Genomic DNA, 22,660 nt, shown 5'->3' with positions numbered 1-22,660 from the left:
GTTGTGCAACTACAGGAGCATTCTTTTTTTAAATCCTGTCAATCTGACCTTTCTGGATCACCAAATCCAGTAATCCTGATCAGATTTTGTAGTTGCTCTAGCACGTGGATACACAGTTGCCCCATTATTTTTTATTCATTTATTTCTTTATATTATCTTCTCTTTTTTTTACCTATGATCCCGGGCATTCTTTGAGAGGAGTTCTTGGGTAAAATGTTGAAACTGCCACCGTCTGGCAGAGATAAAAATATGTGACCCGCTACAACAAAAGGATCCTAAAGTCGCTGAGGGGCGAGCCAAGCATTGCCCAGAAAAATGCTATTTTCAGGCCTTTCCTTTGATCATTTAGCTTTGAAACTTCGGCAGATGATAGACGATACATTAGACTACAAAATTATGTAAAAACAGAAATCCGAATATTGGACAGATTTTGGTGATCTGACTTCAAACTCGACTTTCTCGGCTCACCCGTCAGCGACTTTAGGATCCTTTTGTTGTAGCGGGTCACATATGTAAAAGTTTTTGGCTCCTGGTGGTGGGGTGGATCACCACCACCAAAAAAAAAGTAATTATTTGCTCCTTGGTCCACTTCTGACCTCCCCCAAAACAGTTCATCTCACATCTTTCACAACTTTTTGCATAAAATTGCCAGCACACAAACAAACAAACAAACAAACAAACTAATGTCAGCACAAATGCGCACATTATCATAGATATTGATGTGGGTTCAAAGAGTTTGATGACCATTTGACCGGGATCTATCAAAAGGGGTAGTTTTCAAGAATAGCATGGAAAGGTTGGATAATACCAACATAATACCAGTACCATCTGTGATGATGCAGTTGGAGCTACAGGCATTCATCCGTTGAAGACAAGTCCCGAGCATACTGGGGCGGGCGTCTATATGGAAAAGTAACATTGTGTTATAGCAAAATCCACTCGTCCTCGACGTATCAATGCTCTACTACAATATCAAGTCTTGTGCTTTCAGAATCGAGGAACGAAAACCTGTTAAGTCTGTTTTCTCCCAGAAGAACTCTGTATGGGGAAAGATAGCAAAACCACAGAGCAGAGTCAATCTGTGCATCTTGGTACGTAGCTTGGGAGAATCATGGTAAGGATGGGGCCCCCAAGAAACTTTCCCGCCCACAACGCGACATCTGTGTTCCCTCGCTAGCTGCTAATGCAACAGTTTGGTCGTCAATTAGGTTATGTAAACATGACAATTGAGCGATTGTTTGGGGAACAAAGAAATGTTTGTGTATTGGCGAGCGATGGGGGGAAGGGGACGAACATGTGGACAGCCATTTGAGAGGACAAGTGTGTCATTCATGTGCCGGTTTTCACGCCAGCACGCCACCGGGGGAAAACGAATTCATCAACGCGTCACCGCTTCCATGCGATATTGCCCCTGGCAGCTGCGGCTAAACTGGGGGGTGTTCTGGTGGTGGGATGAGGGAGAGTGGTGGGGGAGGGGGGAGTTGGGGGAGGAGACATATTTCACAGCCGTTCCTTGGTTTCATGGGAAAGTAGACATTAGGAAGGTAACATGATGATATGACATATCCATGTGGCGTTGGTTGTATTCTCTGCATGGTGTGAGGTGTGAGGTTAAAGAGACTTCCTCTGTATTCAGAGGTAGGAAAGTCAAATCAACTCATTATTCACATTAACAGGCTTTTCTTTATACTACCGGTACTCATAATCTAATTTACAGGCATAGTCCTAAACTAGCTGAAATGGCGGAAGTTCAAACCAAGATCACTTCATCTGGAGTATATGATGTTATGAGTGCCTGAAAATGATAAAAGTGCAAAAAAAAGAGAAAAAAAGACAAAAATACGACATATTCTACATACACTGCCCAAAAACACCCCCCACAAGGATTTGTAATAGATTTTTCCCCGTGCATTAGTAGGCAGATTTTTTATTTTTTTTTTCAACCTGTTAAAACTTTTTGAAAACCTCCACAAAATCTATACTACAATATTTGTCTTTTTATAGGGACTTAGAACTGTTGAGAGTTGGCATGATCTTTACATCGACGCGAGACTAAAAATTCTACTTCTGTTAAAAAAAAAAAAAGCAACAACACATTGCATCTGAAAATGATATTGGTCTTTAAGTATGCTGTCTTCAGCTGGTATCAAACACTGGCTGATGTCCTGGATGGACTTTAAATCTGCAAATCCCATAATTGCATCGTCGCCAATTGTCAATCACACAAATCACGCACGAAAGTAAACTCACATGGACTCTTACACTTATTACTTGCCCGAGCAGTAGAAACGTCCAAGCTTACTTTGAGGGTTTGCTGGAATTGCACAGCTCTACCTCCTTTTCTTTTGATGATTTCCTTCCAAATTTAGGACGCTTTGGTGAAGCATGAAAGAAACTGTTCTTTTCATCGTCATGAGTGAATGCAGTAATATCAGTAGATCACATCAGTGAAAGTTTGAGGAAAATTGTGGCTGGGGTTTTGTAAGGAGATAGATTAGTTTTATAAGGGTTCACAAACTTCTGTATTTTTCTTTTCTCTCTGTGGCTTAGTGTTAATGCCTATGATTGGTTATTATATTTACTAGTACAGGGTTTGAACATATTTCAGAATTTTTTATGACTAAATATAACTTATTGAAGTGTAGAATTGGGATGTGAGGCGAGGCCCTAGAACTACATGGGGGGTGGGGGAGGGGGATGGGTGAGGGGGTAGGTAAGGAGGGTATTTTGTGTGTGTGTGTGTGTGTGTGTGTGTGTGGTTTTGTGTAAAGTTTGTGTACGAATTTAAGCTGCATGTCATGTTTTTTTGGGTCACTTTATCCCGTTCGATTGTTTTCTCGTTTGATCAATCATTGTTGATTGCATATTGTTTGCATACATTCAAGACATATGTTTTGTCACGTGAAATTATAGAAATCATATAAATATTGTTGAAAAACAAAAAAAAAAAGTGTGAGGGGAGGAAGTTCTTAGCAGCTGAAGGTTATCAGTGATAATTTTGTATCTCCTTCCCCTTACCATCGTGACGTCGGTAACGCGACACCTCTGCCCAGGCAGCGGCTTGTCGACCATCTCCTCCTCAAATCTGATGGCAATCTGCTGTCCTTCCAACATTGATCCATGGTCCTTGTGATTCCCACGTCTACCTGCAGAAACACACACGAAACAAAGTATGTGGGACTACTTAAGACAATGATTTTTTTTTTTGGCACTTTTACTGATGATGCATTTAACGAGGAGAGTCAATAAGGGGTTTCATCTTAGCATGCCACATTGATACATGAACACTTCTGGACGACATCTGAAAAAAAAAAAAACCACCAAAAACACACACACTATATTAAACATTCTAAGTGAAAGTACCAGACATTGATGACATGCTGAAAATGAGACTAGTGAATGAAATGGACTTCATAAATCTCTGGCTACGGAACTGTAGGGATTTATTTTTGGAGGGATTTATTCTGAATTTCTTATAGAAGGACATCCTCCTCTCCGTAACTACATGTTTCATATCGCTAGAAACCAATGCATCAGCCTACATGCATATTAACATACACACACACATTCACGCATACACATATGACATCTGTGCAGTGCCTCATAGAAAATGCATACAGGATATATGACTGCAACAAATATCAATGGGTCATGAAAATGTGTAAAACTTTCAAATCCACATTCTATGTTCAATCTTTAAGGAAACTTCTACCCTTCTTGTTTTATTCTTTTAATCTATACTGTAAAACATGATATATTTGCGGCACGAAATTTTCGCAAATTGGAGCCGACGGCCTTTTACGTAGCATGAAATTTTCGCAAATTGCCACTGGCGTTCAATGCATTTAGTGTTGACAAGAAATTTCGCGTGCATTTTCATTTCGCAAATCTTGGCACTCGCAAAATTCGCGAAATTAAAATGCACGCTAACATTCCTCGTTTCACAGTAATATTGTATAATTATCTTGCACACTGCATCTTATTTTGTGTTTCCCTGCATTTTATAGGAGTGACTGGGAGAGGGGTTTCTAGGTTTTGCCATGGGCTAATAATATAAGAGCATTCAGCATTTGAAGGTAATGAAAAGACATTTCACCCATGAATTCCAGTCTTTACCACTGAGAGCAAGAAAAGAGCACCTTTTTAAGCGTCTGTGAACAATGAACATATACAATGCGCTAAAAAAGCTCCTTTCTTCTCTCTTACTGCCCAAACCATGAATAGTGTACACTTTCTAACTTGAATGGATTCAGTCCTGCTTTGATACTTGACGATATCTTGAGTGAAAATTTGATGGAAATTGGAAGCACAATGGAGAGTTAATCATGGATTTTTTCTTCACCACATTAAACAAAGAGAACCATAAGATATACAAAAGTAAGATGAGAAAACATTATAGTTTTCAGTATAAAGTTGATTATTTCACAGCACTGCACAGAGCATGTATGATACCAAACATTAAAAGCATCACATACATCTACAGGTATGCAGTGATGCCTAATCCATCTTGTGAACACAGTTTTCAGTCAGGTCTTTTAGATCGGTAAAATGTACATTGTACGCAAAGATAAAATGCACACACAAGGGTATGTCCAAACATTATCATCTCACTCCACATGGGAAGTCCAACAGTTTTCACACTTGAAGAGTGAATCAGACAAGCAAATGAATGATAAAAATACACAAATAAACAAATACACTAAACAAAAGCCAACCAATAAATGCCATGCTCTGAAGACAAATCAAAGCAAGAATTACTAGTAGGTCGGAGGGTCGACGATCGCCTCGTTCACTTGCTGAACTTTTCCTCCTGGGCTACGTGCGTGGTGCTGCCACCGCAGTGGCTCAAGATGGATTGTGGGTACGATTGCCGAAGACGGTCATTAGCGAGGAATACGTTTTACAAAGCAAATCTGTCACTTCCGTGGCGCTCGGGCCGGGGAGAAATATGTCCAGCTGTGACAGCCGCCAGGCCCATGGGGAGAGGTAGGGGGAATTCAATCCCGGCCCCAGCCAACCCCCACCACTCTGGGCCCAATGGAGTGTGACGATGCCTCGGATGGTAGCCGCGGAAACGGGAGGGCCAGTTTGAATGAGGGAGATGGAGAGGGAGCAAGAGGGGGGGGAAGGGGAAATTGGAATGGCCTACGTGCGGAACTACCTCATGCTGAATCCAATTGACAAATTTCAGGGCTAATCGGCAGTGGACTGTGGAGATATGTCTCCCACAAAAGGGATTAATTACACCTAAGGTTGGCCCATTGTTGTTTTCCAACCCCACATCCCCGCGGCCGCCACTTTCCGTTTCTCTTTCTCATCAATTACCGGGAGGGGGAGAATGTTTCAAATTCGACCCCAATGAACAATTGTTCCCGAGATCCCGCACCCACAGTTCGTAAATATCTTACTTGGGGCAATTAATGTGACAAGGTTAATGGGAGCTACTAGATGTAACACAATTCTTCCGCGATCCCACAGGAGTGGCGCCTACAGATGTGGTTTTCGGGCATCCGTGTGAGTGCACGTGCATGATTTTTTAACCATGCTAAGTTTCTCTGCACATGCGCAGTTAAAGATCTATTTAAATGTACACAGAGTGTTTGCCTATCTGAGATGCATCTGAGTGGTGTTTGTACAGCTTTACAATAGAGGACAGAGAATTATACTGATAACAAAAACTACAACTAATTGTTCCTTGAGTTGAAGACAGCATTTCTACATCCTTCATGGGCAAAAAAATATAAAAAAAATAAAAAATGACTTGCTGCCTTGCAAACTACATATTTCCACTTTCTTATTCTAAACTACAACAACTTTACTATTTGCTAGTTTATGTGTGTCAGCGTGTGTGTGTGTGTGTGTGTGTTTGTGTACGTCCTTTGACAAACAATTCTAAAGTACAGAATGAGTGTCAAGGGCAGTGTAAAAATACTTCAAGATAATACAATGCATGTCTTATTGAAGAAAATTAATTTTTGATTAAAGGGATACTATCCCATTGCAACCTGTCCCCATCAAAACAAAAATCTGATACATATTTTGAAGCAATGTTTAAAAGATGAACTTTCAATTGCAATCTCATTTCATGATTGCGAATGCAAGTGAGAAAGCACAATCTCGCACAATGCACCGACAACTCATACCTCAATTTCTTTCTTTTTCTAACTCGCAAGTTTTGGAATGTTACAATAAAGTGTATCTACAGTGTAACTCCAACAACATCCCTACATTTCTGTACAAATATTAAACACGCTTACCTTTATTTCTCAAATTTCAAAGCCAGCTCAGAAAATACCATACACATGGACTACAGAGCACCAAGTGATGATGACACAGTCTTTTGTTTAAATAGCTTGGGTTGGAACCAGGTGCAAGCATGGTTGGTATTAAGTATTAGTGTTCACAGATATTCGCACCAGGTGAGGATTGTTAAGAACCAGTTTCCATGGCAATAAATAGCTAGGACATCCCACTTTGGTACTCTCTTTTGTGGTGTTGAAATTTTCAAAGATTTCCTCGAAATTTTACGCTCCACTGAAATAGCACTAAAATAAGAACACAAGAATCTTTTGGGGGAGATATAGAAATATTTACTGTCATCCACAAAATAATCAGTAATTATGTTTACTGAATTTTGCCAAAAATGAAAACTTCATCACGTAAATATTTCCACTTTTACAGCACTTGCTTATGAAACTAAAATATTAATGACGGATGGTACTGTCTGAAAAAGAAGAAGAAAAAGAAGTTCGCTATCACTTTCAAAGTTGTCAAAGGAACATGATGCAGCTCTAATCTTTGTCCAACATAACCACAACCCAATTGGTAGTTCCAAGAGTTTTTGGTCTTCTGCCAATGAATACAGTTCATTTTTTTCTTCTTCCGTGGTTAGCTAACCAAAAATAGCTGTGTAACTTTTCTAAGCAATAAACCACATACTGAAATTAAAACCTAGGCAGTTTCTCTTTAGCAAATATATGGTATCCTAAAAAAAAAAAAAAAAAAAAAAAAAAAATATATATATATATATATATATATATATATATATATTGAAACAAGGAAGGTAAAACTGACCAGAAACAAATAATAATAAACAGTGAAAACTTTGAGCAAAGAAAATGGGTTTTCATCGGGATGAAAATTTTCTTTGCTCAAATTTTTGACTATATATATATATATATATATATAGATGTATTGGACTCTAAAAGAAGATTGACTCCAAAAGACATACAGGCTGTACGTTTTCTGATAGATCACAGGAATAAGAAATCAACAAATGTGGTGATTTCAAGTGAATCATTATCAGTGTTAAAGCCTTTTTCTGATTCTGAAGTCTGGGCAACTCTGTTGTGCAGCTCATTGCACATACAAATATTTCTTTCGAAATCAACTGTTTTCTTCCGTAAAATCTCTCTCACCACCACGTTTCCAGGTGATCAAACTGGAAAATGCATTTACCTTCGAAAGGGTGCCCAGTATTCTGGGCTTGTGCCAAAAGGGATAGGAGGGGAAAAAAGTGCACTATTAAATGTGCAGTAAGGAGTGATTGCAATTCTCCATGTCACATGGATTCAATGAAGATTTAAGATGTAGTTTGCGGCTTCCGCAGGCTAACCCCAACATAAGCAAGCAGTGATCAACATCTGTTGACCTCCGTAATCACACGATTCCCATCATGCACCAGCAGCAGAAACAGTGTTATTGAAAGAGGAGATTTTCTTCTCAAGGTCAATTACAATCATGCCATTCACTTGTTTTCTTAACAAGCTTAAAGTTGCAATCCGTTTTTTTTTTTCTTCTTCACAAAAACATGACAAAGGAATCAAATGTTTTCAAAACTACAAACACACAACAGAAGTATAGACTTGAAATGAACATTTCAGCATTGGTTTGGGGGGAAATGTCTCAGTTGTGAAAGATAGCACACAGGCTTAGACATAAAACATTATATATAATATTTTTTGTATATTTAGCATGAAGGCAGTCTGTTCTTACCATCACAAAGTTTAAGCACATTTCAAAATGTTCACATCAAACTACTTGCATTAGTTTTATAATGACCGACATCTGAATATTTTTTTTCTTAACCCCCTTAAGGTATTCTTCACTTGCTTTTGAATATAGAGTCACCCACGTGATTACATCCACACTTAGCATTACAACTCTGATAATTTCTCCTCCACTCCACTTCCACCACACACACCATATTGAGCAATTGTAATTGATGGCTAAAATCTTTAACACCATAATGATGATTTTGCACAGATCATTCAAAGTCAATTACAGGGAGTTTTCTACTTATAAATGTATTCCTGAAGTCATGATGAATGAAGATTCCACATTAAGAGACTTTGACATATGAAATGACAGTCAACAGTATACAAATTAAATAGTGAATGGTCATGGTGCGATGGTTCAAGATTTTGCATGATGTGAAAGATAGAGGTGCTCTATTTAACAAGCTGAAACTGAGTTGAATAATGCGCCTCATCTTTCACCAAGTGCAAAATCTTGTTCCATTGCACAAGTAAAGACCATACACTATTTGTCTATTAGGTGCTGTATAAAGATCACTGGAGCATATGCAGCAGCTCTGTTGAGGTTGCACTGCATCGATCTGAAATCGATAGTTTACTATTGTGACTACTGAGGAAGTCATCTTTACTCCATCTATAACACCCACTTCAAAGCTACATTGTACAAGCATTACAGTCTAAACATGAGGTAAACATTTTCACTGTGGGGGAACGACAGCAGCCCAATAGGCTTGACGGAAACAATAAAATGAATGACTACATCACAACTCACAACAAGCACACAAAACATATGAAAATACTACAAAATTGTAGAAAAGCACTCTGAGAGCGCAGACCTCCGCCAAGCATGCAGCTCATTTCCAATACTGATCTTGCTTTTCCAAAGAGATATCAGTGATTTCCACCCATACGTACTTATAGCATTGTGTGCTGAAAGTCGCCCGATTTCCCAATATAGAAGCCTTTGTTACGTCATAAACCCTCAGCTTCACGCCGCGCCTCGCCCTAGCAGAAACTAGAGCACGTACTTTAGTGCGCGCATGCAAACCTCAAATACGCGTAGCCTGAACTCCCAAGTTCATTGACCCTACCTGCCAAAATATAAAAAATCCTTCATAAATTCCCCCAAAATTCTCGGATCACTACCAAAATTTAATCATCTTTTACTTGTATCATTCTAAACCTTTCCTGCAAGTTTCATCCAAATCTGTTGACTACTTTTTGAGTTATTTTGCACACGGACAAACTAACTAACTAACGAACAAACAAGCAAACAAACCAACGGTAACGAAAACATAACCTCCTCCCTTGGCAGAGGTAACAAGCAGTGCATAAACAGTACATGTAAAGGGAAAAGCACCTCTGGATATAGGGTGAACTACTAGCAGAGTATCTTTATGACTGTGTTGTAATTTGGAGAAAGTGCATCTAAACTTGTTTCTCAACTTCTGTGAAGACTTGGAGTTTTACTCTTCCTTGGATAAATGATTCCATAAGATGGAAGCTTGACAGAAAACTGTTGACATTGTGAACTTAGATTGGTAGAGGGGTGGGTGAATGCTGCGTAGATTTGCGGTGTGGCATCAAGCAATAGCATGGAATTTTAAAAGCACACTTGCGACAGGTGGCTGTAAGTATTGTATGAAGGACTAGGTGATGAAGTGCAAGTGCCATGCCTACGGGAAGGAACCACTGCTGCCAGGGGACTTGAACCAGGAATCTCATCATGGAGTGTCCAAAAACTCAACTACTGAGCCATAACGGCTCCTTAACCCTTTGAAGAGTAGTCCCGAGTATACTCAGGCAGGTGTCTATGGGAAATGCGTGTTGTAGCAAAATCAGCCCGTCCTCGACATGTTTAAAGGTCAACTGCATGCATACATGTTTTACTACATTTATAGGAAAATATAACTTTGAAAACCTTACAAACTACAGTTTAAAAAAAAAAATCTTCACAATCATCTTGAAAGCATCATAAACAGCATATATGCATGCATTTATGCACAAAGAGCTGAATTTTATTTTCTACCCAGGTTTATTATCAACGAAGAAAAATCCAATGTGTGAACAGGATCATGTACGATCCATAGGGCAGCGGGGTTCATGGGAGAGATTGATCTATACAACATCAGATTGTCAAGCATCTTTCTCATGTGTTGTTGACCACATACTGTAAAACAAGATATATTCGCGGCATGAAATTTTTGCCAAGCAAAGCCAATGCCTTTTTCACAGCATGAAATTTTTGTGTAGTGTCACTGGCATTCACAGCATACTGTATGTCCCCCAAAAAATTACAACGGTACCCTCCACAATGATAGCTTTAAGAATAGCGAATCAATCCAAATACAATTTCAGGGTATGAAACTATAACTCATTGCCAACATTAATACAGAAAACCCCATTCAATTTGCTTCAATGGTCAAAGAGAAATGAGGAATTTTGTAGAGGATGTCAGGAATCTCTTCCCTCCAAGTTCTGTCTATTGTATTCACACACAAGATCATCGAAGTGCTCAACTTGGAAGAATCAGACTCATGACATGCTTTACAACAATCCACATTTCTCTGTGACCGCTTTGCCAAATCGAACGGGGTTTTCTACAAAATAGAGCTAAGATGTTATATTTTAAGACCCTGAAGTAGCATTTCGACAGTTTAATCAAATTGGGTGTTATCAATGCGAAAATCTGATTGTAATTTTTTGGGGGAAATACTGTATAGTGAAGACAAGAACTTTTGCATGCATTTTCATTTTGCAAATGGTTTTACAATATCCAACATTGGGCATTGTTTCCTGAACAAGATTACGTTTAACAAAAATATTGTTTCAATGCCGACCTTCAATATTCCCAGTAGACGAAGCCGAAATTGCCGACACACACACTTTTGCAGACACAGAAAACATTTCAGCCTTCCAAATGACATTTAATAATGGCTTGAAGTACATTTGAAATGAACACAAACAAATGAAAGATCAATGCCTGATGGGTAGTGTTGTTGCTGCTTTTAAATATCTAGGCTCATACAACAACAACTAGAGGGGTCAGAAGCATTGTTTGTGTATGTGTGCAAGATTGAGTAATCACTCCAAAATGCAAAATCAAAACAGCAAACTCACTCCCCCCCCCAAAAAAAAAACAAACAATCTCTCACTCTCTCACACGCACACACACACACAAACAGACATGAATTATAAAGGACATCATATGAAGCAATAGATTGCATGGGAAACAGTTGTCCATATAATCTACTTGTGCAATGGACACATCAATTGCTTTTATGACTCAAATAATTGCAGGTCACAACCACTATGTGTATACAATGGTATACAAATAATGAATGTTTATGAGTGCAATGGACGGAATATTTCATGAGGTGAAAAATGAAATAATCCATTCAACGAGGCGCAGCCTCGTTGAATGGATCAAACATTTCATCTTTCGCCAAATGAAATATTCCGTCCATTGCATGAATGAAAAACATTTATTATTTGTTTTATATAACGCCTATGTTTTATTAATTTAGAAACAATTAGAGAGAATCTGAGATCACCAGAGTGCTGTCGCATACACACACTGCAAACCCAAGCGTTTTACATGCGTAGTGTGCCGGGCTCTCAGCGAGCGTGCAATGGAGCAAATCGTATGGATCCAAAATTGCACGGTAAATGGAGCTACAGTTGCACGGATGATGACGTCGTAGTGAAATGGGCTGAATGATCAATGTCAAACAACCAATCAAATGACAAGGATCTCTTTAGGCGTTATATAATACATGTTGTTGTCTGAGCAAAAAAAAAATTCCATGGTTGTACACCATTTGCAAAGTAGTAATTACAGCAAATTTTCAAGCAGTTTTTGGAACAACCACAACAAAATATGATGCATACATCCAGAACGTACAGGAGGGATGGAGTTTAGAATATGCACACAGAGCAACAAAAAGATTTATGTCCCTTTTCTATGAGAACAGCAATATTTTGTTTCGTACCTTGCAAAGCATTTGCTTCCATCTCCAGGGCTTTGATGAGAGTAGCTGTGTCAATTTCGTCGTCATCATCATCATCATCATCATCATCGTCATCGACAACCACCCCTGCCCCTGCTTCATCATCATCTTCCTCCTCATCATCTGCATCCTCGTCTTTTTCATCTTCATGTTCATCGTCGTCGTCTTCACTCACGAGAACGTTCTCAGGAAGCTCACCAGGCTCGTAAGCACTGCCATCGGCTCCCGGGGCATTTGCTGCAAGAAAGACAGAACATAATTTTTTTAGTGCACTTACTGAATACTCTGCCTAAATGACCAATCTATTTAACCAGTTGTGACATTGAATCATCACTTTCATGGTTTTCACTACACAACATAAATAGCTAGAATATACTGTATATATTTCAATGTAATTGCACATGGCCTACCATGGCTTTGCCCTTCGATGCATATCATATGCCATTCTGGCCCAGCAAAATTTTGAATGCATTGGACCATAAAAAGGTTGGACAGATTTGTGTTTGATTCACCTGCTAAATTTTAATCAGAGACAAGGTTACAGTAGCTTAGCTAGATGTATGACACAAAAGCGTGAGTTAACTCACAACCTGTATAAAAACAAAAATAGACAAAGAAACTTCCTTAACCCATTGACAACGGACTGATTTCGCTACAACACGCATTTCCCATACACACTTGCCCGAGTATACTTGGGACTTGTCCTCAACAGGTTAAATTCAAGAACATTTGGAATTTCAGAAGTTTGGTCACACAACCAAACAAACTCTGACCATACCATTACTTCTACCATAAAAAGTTACAAGTGTACTTAGCATTGGTGCCATCTGGGTATTTGAACATAAACAGATAGTTTCAGGGATATCATCACAATTTAGTTTTTAAAAAAAATGAATGCCCTCATACAGGAAGTTTATGGAATGTACACAGCAGTTTATGGGAAGTGCATAGACATCAAATAGTTAAAATCATCAGTTTTCAAAAGGTATGCAAATTTCAGGAATGCGTGAAGCAAATACGATATTCTTTAATGCCCACTCACGTAAACAAGTTGAAATGACTAAAATATTCGGTTGTTGCTGCAATGGACCATACGACAACCAACAATTTTAAGCCTGGAAGTAAACAGGGTGTGGTTATCTATCCTCTTGTTTACTTACTTGCAGCATCATCGGAATGTCTCTTGTAGTAGCTGGCTTTGATGGCAGCTATTTTGTACTCCAGATGGCATTTTTCTGAAGGGAACAGAGAAAACAGCATACTCATGAGCCACATTCACAAATACAATTTATCTGCTATAGAATTGCAATGCGAAAACCAATTTTATTTGTCATTCATTACACAAGCCCCCCCTTCCCCCCCCCCCCCCCCCCCCAAAAAAAAAAGAATTCACTTGGTTACAAATGAGGCACTTTAATCTCAAGACTGCACATGCCCAAACAATGACCGGAGCATGACCCCGGGCATTCAAGAGTGTGGACCCAAAGTGGCAAGTTTTATAATGGGATTACACATATTGAGGGTTTTTTTGTGTGTGTGTAACATTCACACACACCATGCATGGAAAATTATAGAGCGAATTAAAAAAAAAGAAATTAGCTGGACCAACTTTTCATTGCGATGCATGGCACAAAATTTTACAATTATTTTGCGTTCACACATGAGACTTACAGTTTTCATATCTCATTGCAAAAATTTGAAATGTGAATGTTCACTTCCAGTGTGTGTAAATGGGACTATTGATATCCTTTATATCTTTTTCCTTTTTAGATTTATTGCTAGCATTCAGTTCCTAATAATTTGTTTAAATCTAGAGAAGTTCCAGCTGCTTGGCAGACTAAACTTCCAGTGTGATTAGGTAAAATGGAAATCAAAGAAGAAAACACTTCATTCTAGGATAAATGTCATTTGAAACGAATGGCCAAACACTTGAACCCAGTCCTCCCGGATGCGTACCTAGCATCAGCTTGTCCCGTTGTACCGTCTCCAGCTCGTCTGTAAGAGATTCAATCAGATCCTTCTGGGAGCTCACCTGTAGATATAGAGGCGGGGCAACAGAATAGGTGGAGTCATGTGACTCCTCAATATCAGCCATGCAACACGCAAAGAATTGTGGGAGATTGTTGACAGGAATATTGAAACAGAACTGCCCAAATTCTATCCTTTATTTCTATGAATGTTGGTACACAGAGGAATCACGCCAGAATTTACAACTTGTCGAGGGGAAATTGAATACAATCAAAGCTGTTGCTGTGCCCAGCTGTGCTGAATGACCATGCTTTCACAATGGCCCCAAAACTGTACCCTGCAACAAACACTTGTTCAGTACTTCTTGTATAGAATGGCTGTTTGTCCAGTAGTCACCTTTTATCACAATCCATTGAAATGTTACTGACAGATCAAAATGGCTAAGTGTGTGTAATGCACAGGTCTAGCCAGTGAAGAGTGCAGTCAGATCTTGTGCAAGAAATACACTTACAGTATATACAGCGCTATAGTACAAACTTCACTCAGAAACAACATATTTGAAAGTAATCCACACTAAACCATTCCATAAGTTAGTGAAGGAAACAGCATATTTAGACAGAAACAACATTTACAAATTATGCAAGTACTGTGTGTCTTCAAATTTTGAATACACCCATATTCCCTTACAGATCACAGTCTGTAGCTTCTCAATTACAGTACAATGGTGGTTGAATTCCATATGTACATACGGGCAAACTCTATATAAAGGCTCTATCACATTTTTCCTTGAGTGGCCTTTCTGTACAAATCTGGCTGCATTACAAGCGAACTGAAAGAATTCTGCCTCTACTAATGCAAATATTGATATGAAAAATCATGTATCTGCACGCTAAAGTAAGTGGTGCAACACGGATCAATTTGCATAAGTACACATGAAGCATACCAGAGCTCTCAGTGCGATGACCTCATGGCGAAGCTTGATTAGGCACGACATCTGACCCTGGTAGGCCTCTCTGCTCTTCACTGTCCACTTCTGGAGCTCCAGCTCAATGGCCTTCAGGTCAAGGGTCATGTCAGTGTCCCTCAGAATGGTTTGACCTGGTGAAAATGGCAGGGGTTCAGAATGTCAGCATGTAAGTCATTCAATGACTGATGTCCTAAACAATTTGGGCCTGAGAAATCTTCTAGTGTAGAAACTTAGTGGATGAATATTCATCACCTTGACAATTTCATCTGCCGTTTGGTAATTAGTTTGTTTTTTTTCTGGTGTTTTTTTTTGCCAGACTGATATCAACTATAATCTCACAAATCATCTATGCATAAAGAAATGCTCAGGCAAAATTCATCTCCCTGATATAAAATCTCATTTTCGCCTGGAAAATAGCCCAACCTTACCAACAAAAGGAGGAATGTAGCTCATGAGAGTGCAGTTTGTCCAGTTATCGGCGAGCTCCGAGTACTTGCTGTTGAGAACAATGTCGTCGCTGAAGCCATGGAGGGAGAAGAAGTCGACGGCCGAGTGGTCAGCGTAGACCACAAGGGTGTCAAAGTGACCCACAATACTGACGTCCTTCATTTGCTACACAGAATATGAAAAAAAAAAGAGAGAGAGAGAGAGCAGCATATGCTGGTTTATTGGCTGCATCACCAAGTTCTGGTAAAGTTACTGTAAATACGAGAAATAGGTTGGTACTTGCGACACCCACAAATCATTACCTCAGACTGTATGTCTTGTTTGTTCAGTGCCGGCTTTTAGGGCCAAGAGCGAGTGCATCACACAGAGCTTGTGCACTCATAGAGAACTGGAAAACAGCCTGCTAATTTCAGCCTCTAAAATGTTGAGATATTATCTGATATACCAGCTAAACATGCTTCAGAAAACTATCACCTACATTTCTTTTCCCCAAAACATACTTGGAGATCTCTTGCAGACATGAACTGATTTCAAGGGCACACCTGTTGTTGTTCACTGCATACCGTACCAAATTTTACCCCACCTTTAAATTTAGGGTATTTGCATGGCAACAAAAAACAACAACATACAAACAAACAAAAACAAACATATATTAGATACACAAGTTGCTATATCTCTTTACAGACATCAAAATTTGATTAATCCAATACATAATATCAAAAAAGAGCTTCAGTCTCTAGTGTAATGCACAATAAATCTGACCCACAAGATTATGACAGCTGATTGGAAAAGCTGATCCAACGAATTTGATACAGACATTCCTCAGGCATTTGCAGATCATTTAGCAAAGGTCATTTTAAAGGGTCATTGCTCCTTTGTGTAGAACTCAACATTCATTGTGGTACTTATTCTTCAGTAAAACAATTGACGATCAGCTGACCTCTAAACTCCATCATATCTCTGATGCATCTTTGTAAAGTTAGAGCATAGAAGAGTGTAGAGCTAGAGCCAGGGAAGTTGATGACTTACGTTGAGCAGATACCTCCCAATGCCACACCTCCTACATCGCTTTCTGACTCCAACCAGGTCAATCTGGATGATCTTTTCCCCTGGACGGCTGCAAGAAATATCAAACAGTTCAAGTGCGTCTTAATTTAGCTTCTCACTTTCAAGGCTACAGGGAAATCAGCTTGGCCAGAGTTTGTCTAGATGGCATCAAGTAAACAACAGTATATATGACATATGAAAATGGGCTAATTGTTTGCTGAGGGTTCAAACTGCGTGGAAAGAAGGCTTATTCTAATGATTCCAACCCACATAAATTTCATTCTCTGGATGCTACACATGGACATCACTATTTATCCATCCATCTATCCATAAATCAATTAATCAATCAATCAATCCATCCATCCATCCATCCATCCATCCATTCATCATTCTATCCATCCATCCATCCCTCCATCCATCCATCCTCCATCCATCATTCCATCTATCATTCCCTCCATCCATCCATCTATCCATCCATCCATCCATCCATCCATCCATCCCTCCATCCATCATTCCCTCCATCCATCCATCCATCCATCCATCCCTCCATCCATCCCTCCATCATTCCATCCATCCATCCATTCATCTTTCTATCCATCCCTCCATCCATCATTCCATCCATCCAGCCATCCATCCATTCATCTTTCTAACCATTCATCTCCCCTCCATCCATCCATCTATCCCTCCATCCATCATTCCCTCCATCCCTCCAATGGATGGATGGATGGAGTCCATCCATCCATCCATCCATCCATCCATCCATTCATCTTTCTATCCATCCATCCATCCCTCCATCCATCCATCCATCCCTCCATCCATCATTCCATCCATCCATCCCTCCATCCATCATTCCATCCATCCATCCATCCATTCATCTTTCTATCCATCCATCCATCCATCCCATCCATTCATCTTTCTATTCATCCATCCATCCATCCCTCCATCTATCATTACCTCCATCCATCCATCTATCCATCCCTCCATCCATCCATCCATCCATCCCTCCATCCATCATTCCCTCCATCCATCCATTCATTCATTCATTCACCTATCCAGCCATCCATCCATCCATTCATTCATTCATTCTCAAACTTACATGTTTGATTTCTCCCAAGTGGCACAGGCTACAATCCTTGACTCGATGCCCACGGCGGGTTCCAAGGACTCTGCCGAGGGATTCGGTCCTGCCTCATCCCTCAGCTCTCGTCTCCTCTTCACCAGCCGCAGAAATTCGTTGATGCCCTTGGAGAAGTCTGGGTCCTCATCATCATCACTGTCAGAGAGACCAACAACAGTCATCTGATGATATGATTATTGCATACAGGAAAAATACAGGTACATAGAATAATGTGTGGGTCGAGAGCCAGAAGGGCACTAACTGCACAGACTTTGCTTCTTATAGTATTAATGCCCTTCTGGTGCCTATTTGACCATGCGATCTAGCAAGAAGTATCTTGACATCAGAATGAAATGGGGCTTATTGCTTCATGGACACACAAAGTGGACTTTACTACATCCCCAACTGTGCAGTCCTTGGCAGAAGTTAGAATAAATCTTTTTCATATGAGCTGGACTGAACTGAATAAAAGGAAATTCTCGGACTGACATTACACAGTAATTAGTGAATTTAACGAAATACAAATATCTTATAGTGAATTCAAATCGAAGAATACAACAAATATTGACATCAATCAATAGAAATGGATCATGTGGAAATGAAAGTGACAAAAGAATCCCAAAGATCATGGACCTTTCTTCCTCCGACTCTGTGTCCGTGTCACTGAAGACTTCGGCAAACACCCTCCTCTGCTCATCCTCCTCCAGAATGTCCTCATCATCCTCCGCATCATCCTTCTTGTTCCCATCTCCTCCTCCTCCTCCTCCCCCATCCCCAACATCAGTCCTGTTTGGAAGAACATCCTCCTCCTCCTCTGCATTTTCCTCGAGCAATTTCAGCAGAGATGCTTTCCTGGCTTCGCACTCGGCAGTGTCTTCTTCCTCCTCCTCTTCTCTAATTACTGGGGAATGATGATCGGCTTCTTGGGATACTTTGTCTGATGATGCTTTTTTTAACCCATCGGCATCCTCACTGGGTATTGCCTCTCCTTCTGAGCTGGGTTTAGTCACGTCCTTGTTATTTCTTAGTATCCTCTCCTGAAGTTCCTTGGCTACATCTGATTTCATTGAAAGTGCAAGTCAAACAAAAATAAAGTAAAGAATGGATGTAAAAGGGTTACCTCAGAGAAATTAATGTTGTATATTCAATGAATACAGGCAATGCTGTTTTCAGCTCTGAACAAATGAGTGGCTGATATTTTTCTTACAATTTTTTTTTCCTTATTTTTCCTGCAAATCTCATCCTTATTCTTACAAATAAAAACTGATCGAGTGACTGGAAAAATGCTACAAGTCTGTGACAACATCTGAAGATTGTCAGTTGGGAACCAAGACAGTATTACACATGCAGACACACAGAAAACAGTCAAACACCTTTTTAGCGGTGAAAGGTTGTCATGAGAGTGAAATGTTATATCTTGAATCTGAGTAATGCAGAATGTTAAATGCCAATGAGATACAGTAGTGATATACAGTGTAAGCCTATGTGCTCACTTTGTTGAAATGTGTTGTTTACATAGGCTGTAATAAAAGAAACAAAAAAGAGAGATATAAGCACCATATTGAATGCAGACGGGTATTAAAGCATGAAGTCGCAAAAAAAAGTGTGGATTTTTTTGTTTCTGTTTTGTATTCATATCAGATTCCCCCCTGTTCAGCTAACCATAAAAAACAACAACAATAACAAAACAGGGCAAGTACAGCCACAACAAAAATCTTGTGTCCAAAGGGTTGTCTAACCCTTTCCTTGCTTTGAGTGCCGCTTGGCACAGAAAAAAACCTATAGCCTTGTACACACTGTTCAAAGTCCCTAGCACAGAAGGCGATTTTAAAAACTACATACCCTTTGTACATCTGACCAGAATTAGTGTCTTGGCCCACTTCCCAGTGACCGTGGCATAGAGAACTTGAGGGGTGATATCCGGGAGGCAGGTGTCGTACAATCCTACCACAGCATGGAGAAGCTCTCTGTTGCTTACCTGTTAAAAAAAAAAGACAGATTCATATCTGTCAAAGAATGACTGGATTTCTCTGAAGTTCACTTGAGAAACAAGAAAAACGCTCGGAGAGTGCAGACCTCCGACAAGCAGTTCATTTCCACCCATACACACATGCTGAAAATCGCCCTATTTCCCACAATATAAGCCTTTTGTTTACATCATCAGTTTCCAGCTACACAGCGCCTCTTCCGAGAAGAGCACAGGCTTTAGAGCGCGTATGCAAACCTGAAATATGCACAGCTTACACTCCCAAGTTATTCATTGACCTTATCTGCCAAAAGATAAAGAAATCCTTCAAAAGTTCATAAAAATTCCCCGATCACTAACAAAACTCAATCATCCGCTCCTTGTGTCATTATTGACTTTTCCTGCAAGTTTCATTCAAATCCATTCACAATTTCTTTCAAGAATTATTTTGCAAACAGACAAACAAATAAACAAATGCCTATGAAAACATGATCTCCTTCCTTGGTGGAGGTAATAAAGCTGAATGATTATTTGACTACATCAGAGAGATTCTGTTCAATATGATATGAAGGAATGAATGGTAGGTATAAAACTGAAGCAAACAGGAAATAGACCCTCTAGGTTTTAAAAAAAAAAAAAAATCTTAGCTAGAAGATAATAACTCAAACAAATACCTAACACAACAGCTGTGGTCCTAACACACCTGAAGCAATTACTCTCATGACTTAATGACAGAAAAGAAAAGGGGCATGCCATTACTGAGTCTTGTCAGATGGAATTTAAACAGTAATCATAATCACTCTGGCTGATGAAAACCTGAGCCAGTGGAACAAAGGACAGTAATGTTACTTCACAAAGTTAATGTGATATACATTCAATTCCAACCTACGACTAAAAGTTTAGGTAAATTTACATAAAACTTTAAACACTCTGTGAAAAAAAAAAAAAATGTGCCAAGCCCAAGGTTTGACCTTCCATGCCAAAATTCAACAGCATGCAAAAGCATTTTATTGTTAATTTACATCTTGTAGGTTCTACAGTAGTCGGCAGTCAAAGTTTGGACAACGCGCATTATTTATGGCAGCTTGTTTTACATTATTTTGTTTTCTCATGGAGGAATCAATAAGGCTAAATTGTGATATCGGTCCCCTCTTGTTCTGCATACACGTGCATCTTCACTATGTGCAAAGTCTATGGAGCAGAGCTACCAAGTCTCACGCATTCTGCGTGAGACTCAAGCATTTAGGGGCCATCTCACGATCTCACGCATGACACCCATTTTTCTCACGCACCGGGCGAAGTCTGCGACTTGGGCCTATAATAATGAGCACAGCTCAAAAGATTAAAGTGATAGTTGCAATTGAAGGTATATTTCCCTTTTGTCTTTCAACATAAGTAAAAAATTGTCACTTAAGTATGCACCTGATCGCACAATTAAGAGCTAAAAATTGAAAAAGCTCCCTACTGTGGGAGGCCACAGGGGGGAAAACCCCCTCCCACACCCTCGCTCGCACGCACATTCGCATGCCGAGATGCCGAGTCATGAAAATCTCACTCATAAACTTTTTTTGAACTTGGCATCCCTGATGGAGCTGTAACTGCGACCAGCAGCCCCAACGTACAACGTACAGTGTTAGGGCTGCGCCGTTTTGGCATCGAGATTTTAATGTTGTACCAAACGGGTGCCGTTCCGGCGCTGTATTTCCTTAATTTTTCAACAAAAACTACCAGGAATACTTACATGGGTCCATTAAACCTAAATGATTCACATCGGCGACTGTTTGATGCATTTCATTGCTTATGATGCAGAAAATGCTGTCTTATAAGGCAAATATCTTCAGCTCACCGATGCTCACTAAAACTCACAATCACTTGCACATGCGCACAGCATGCATTCAGTCGGTCCATTGACAGCTGTATCGCTCGCTACATGATGCATATTCATTTCACCTTATATGCACCGTGCGATGATGCATTATTCATATCCTTGAGCATCCGTAAGGGTGACGTCACCGTTCACGCATGCGTAGATGCGTACAAATGGATATATACACGTTCAAAATAGCAGCAAAGCTCTCCACTAGGGCAGGCCGCTTACTCCTAAAAAATGTGGAAAATTTTGCAGTTTCCAGATAAATTGGTGAGAAGAAACAAGGCAATGGGGTAGTGTACATTTCATTTTTTATTGTCACTGTGTTTATGATAGAAATTTAGCTATGGTTTATTTGTGAAGTTGCCGTATATGTGGCAATAGGGAGTTGTTCGTGATTCTCACTTGAACGAAACTGCGAGGTAGCCGCCAGGACCCCGCCGCAGAGCGGCGGGTCTCCAGGGCTAATGGAGCTGGAGCCAAGGAGGTGGATAGCACTATTCGTATAGTATTCATGTGTACTATTAGTATTAGCAGTCACCAGCTGGTCACCGGCTATGTAAATTGAACTTTTAATGACGAAATGAATGGCGGTGAATGGAATGGGGACCTACAATAGTGTATTTCAGGATAAAAACTAATGCCATCAATTTCCCCTTTCCAGGGCAGAGGGTATGAATGAGACTGCAAGATGTTGATGAGTTCATTTGAGTGAATCCATTTTATGTTGTATCGACAGATTATGAGAATGATCATAGAACATTTACTGTATACTGCACTGCACTATGTCGATTGCTATGTCAAGTTGTACAGCTCTATGGACGTTAGCGCGATCATACATAAACTTACCCCAGGTACGACTTCCACACAATTGTATTTCGCGCTCTCGAGAAGGCGCCTGAACTCAACAATTATTGGCAGGCACGTTATTTCCGAGGAACAATTTTTACGAAAGACATGTGTTCCAGAGGTAGATTCAACTTCGTCTGATGCATTTTCAGAAGTGTTTGTCCGGTCTTTCGTCTCTTTGCGACGTTTGCGAATAAATTTTGCCGACGGGAGCCGGAGAGTTATTGAGCCCAAGGGCGCAGCCATTTTGAATTCCTCTTTAGTCTCACTCGGTCATGTTTATTCATTGTGCCAACATTATTTATAATTCCCTATGAAGAGAGATGAAATTTCGGAGAAAGGATATTTTTAAAGTAATTTTCATTAATTTTCAGCCCTTTCAT

General features: G+C 39.8%; 1 protein-coding gene across 1 annotated transcript in view; it reads right to left on the bottom strand.

The window, feature by feature from the left end:
- The window catches only part of LOC139713949 (uncharacterized), a 122,268-nt gene extending 99,745 nt beyond the window's left edge, over positions 1–22,523 (bottom strand). The window contains exons 1-11 of the mRNA XM_071625669.1: positions 22,278–22,523; positions 19,435–19,570; positions 18,226–18,649; positions 17,572–17,748; positions 16,458–16,545; positions 15,410–15,593; positions 14,958–15,112; positions 14,003–14,078; positions 13,207–13,281; positions 12,029–12,283; positions 3,019–3,146 (exon numbers count right to left, since the gene is read on the bottom strand). Coding sequence (XP_071481770.1) covers positions 3,019–3,146; positions 12,029–12,283; positions 13,207–13,281; positions 14,003–14,078; positions 14,958–15,112; positions 15,410–15,593; positions 16,458–16,545; positions 17,572–17,748; positions 18,226–18,649; positions 19,435–19,570; positions 22,278–22,523 — 1,944 coding nt within the window. The remainder of the gene's footprint in view (positions 1–3,018; positions 3,147–12,028; positions 12,284–13,206; positions 13,282–14,002; positions 14,079–14,957; positions 15,113–15,409; positions 15,594–16,457; positions 16,546–17,571; positions 17,749–18,225; positions 18,650–19,434; positions 19,571–22,277) is intronic.
- Between the last annotated feature and the right edge of the window lie 137 nt (positions 22,524–22,660).

Source organism: Diadema antillarum, unplaced genomic scaffold (genome assembly GCF_040938485.1).
Source record: "Diadema antillarum isolate AM-2024a unplaced genomic scaffold, OU_Dant_1.0 seq00002107_RagTag, whole genome shotgun sequence".
NCBI classification, from domain to species: Eukaryota; Metazoa; Echinodermata; class Echinoidea; order Diadematoida; family Diadematidae; genus Diadema; species Diadema antillarum.
The sequence above is the reverse complement of the archived record's forward strand: the minus strand, read 5'-3'. Positions and strand labels throughout refer to the sequence as shown.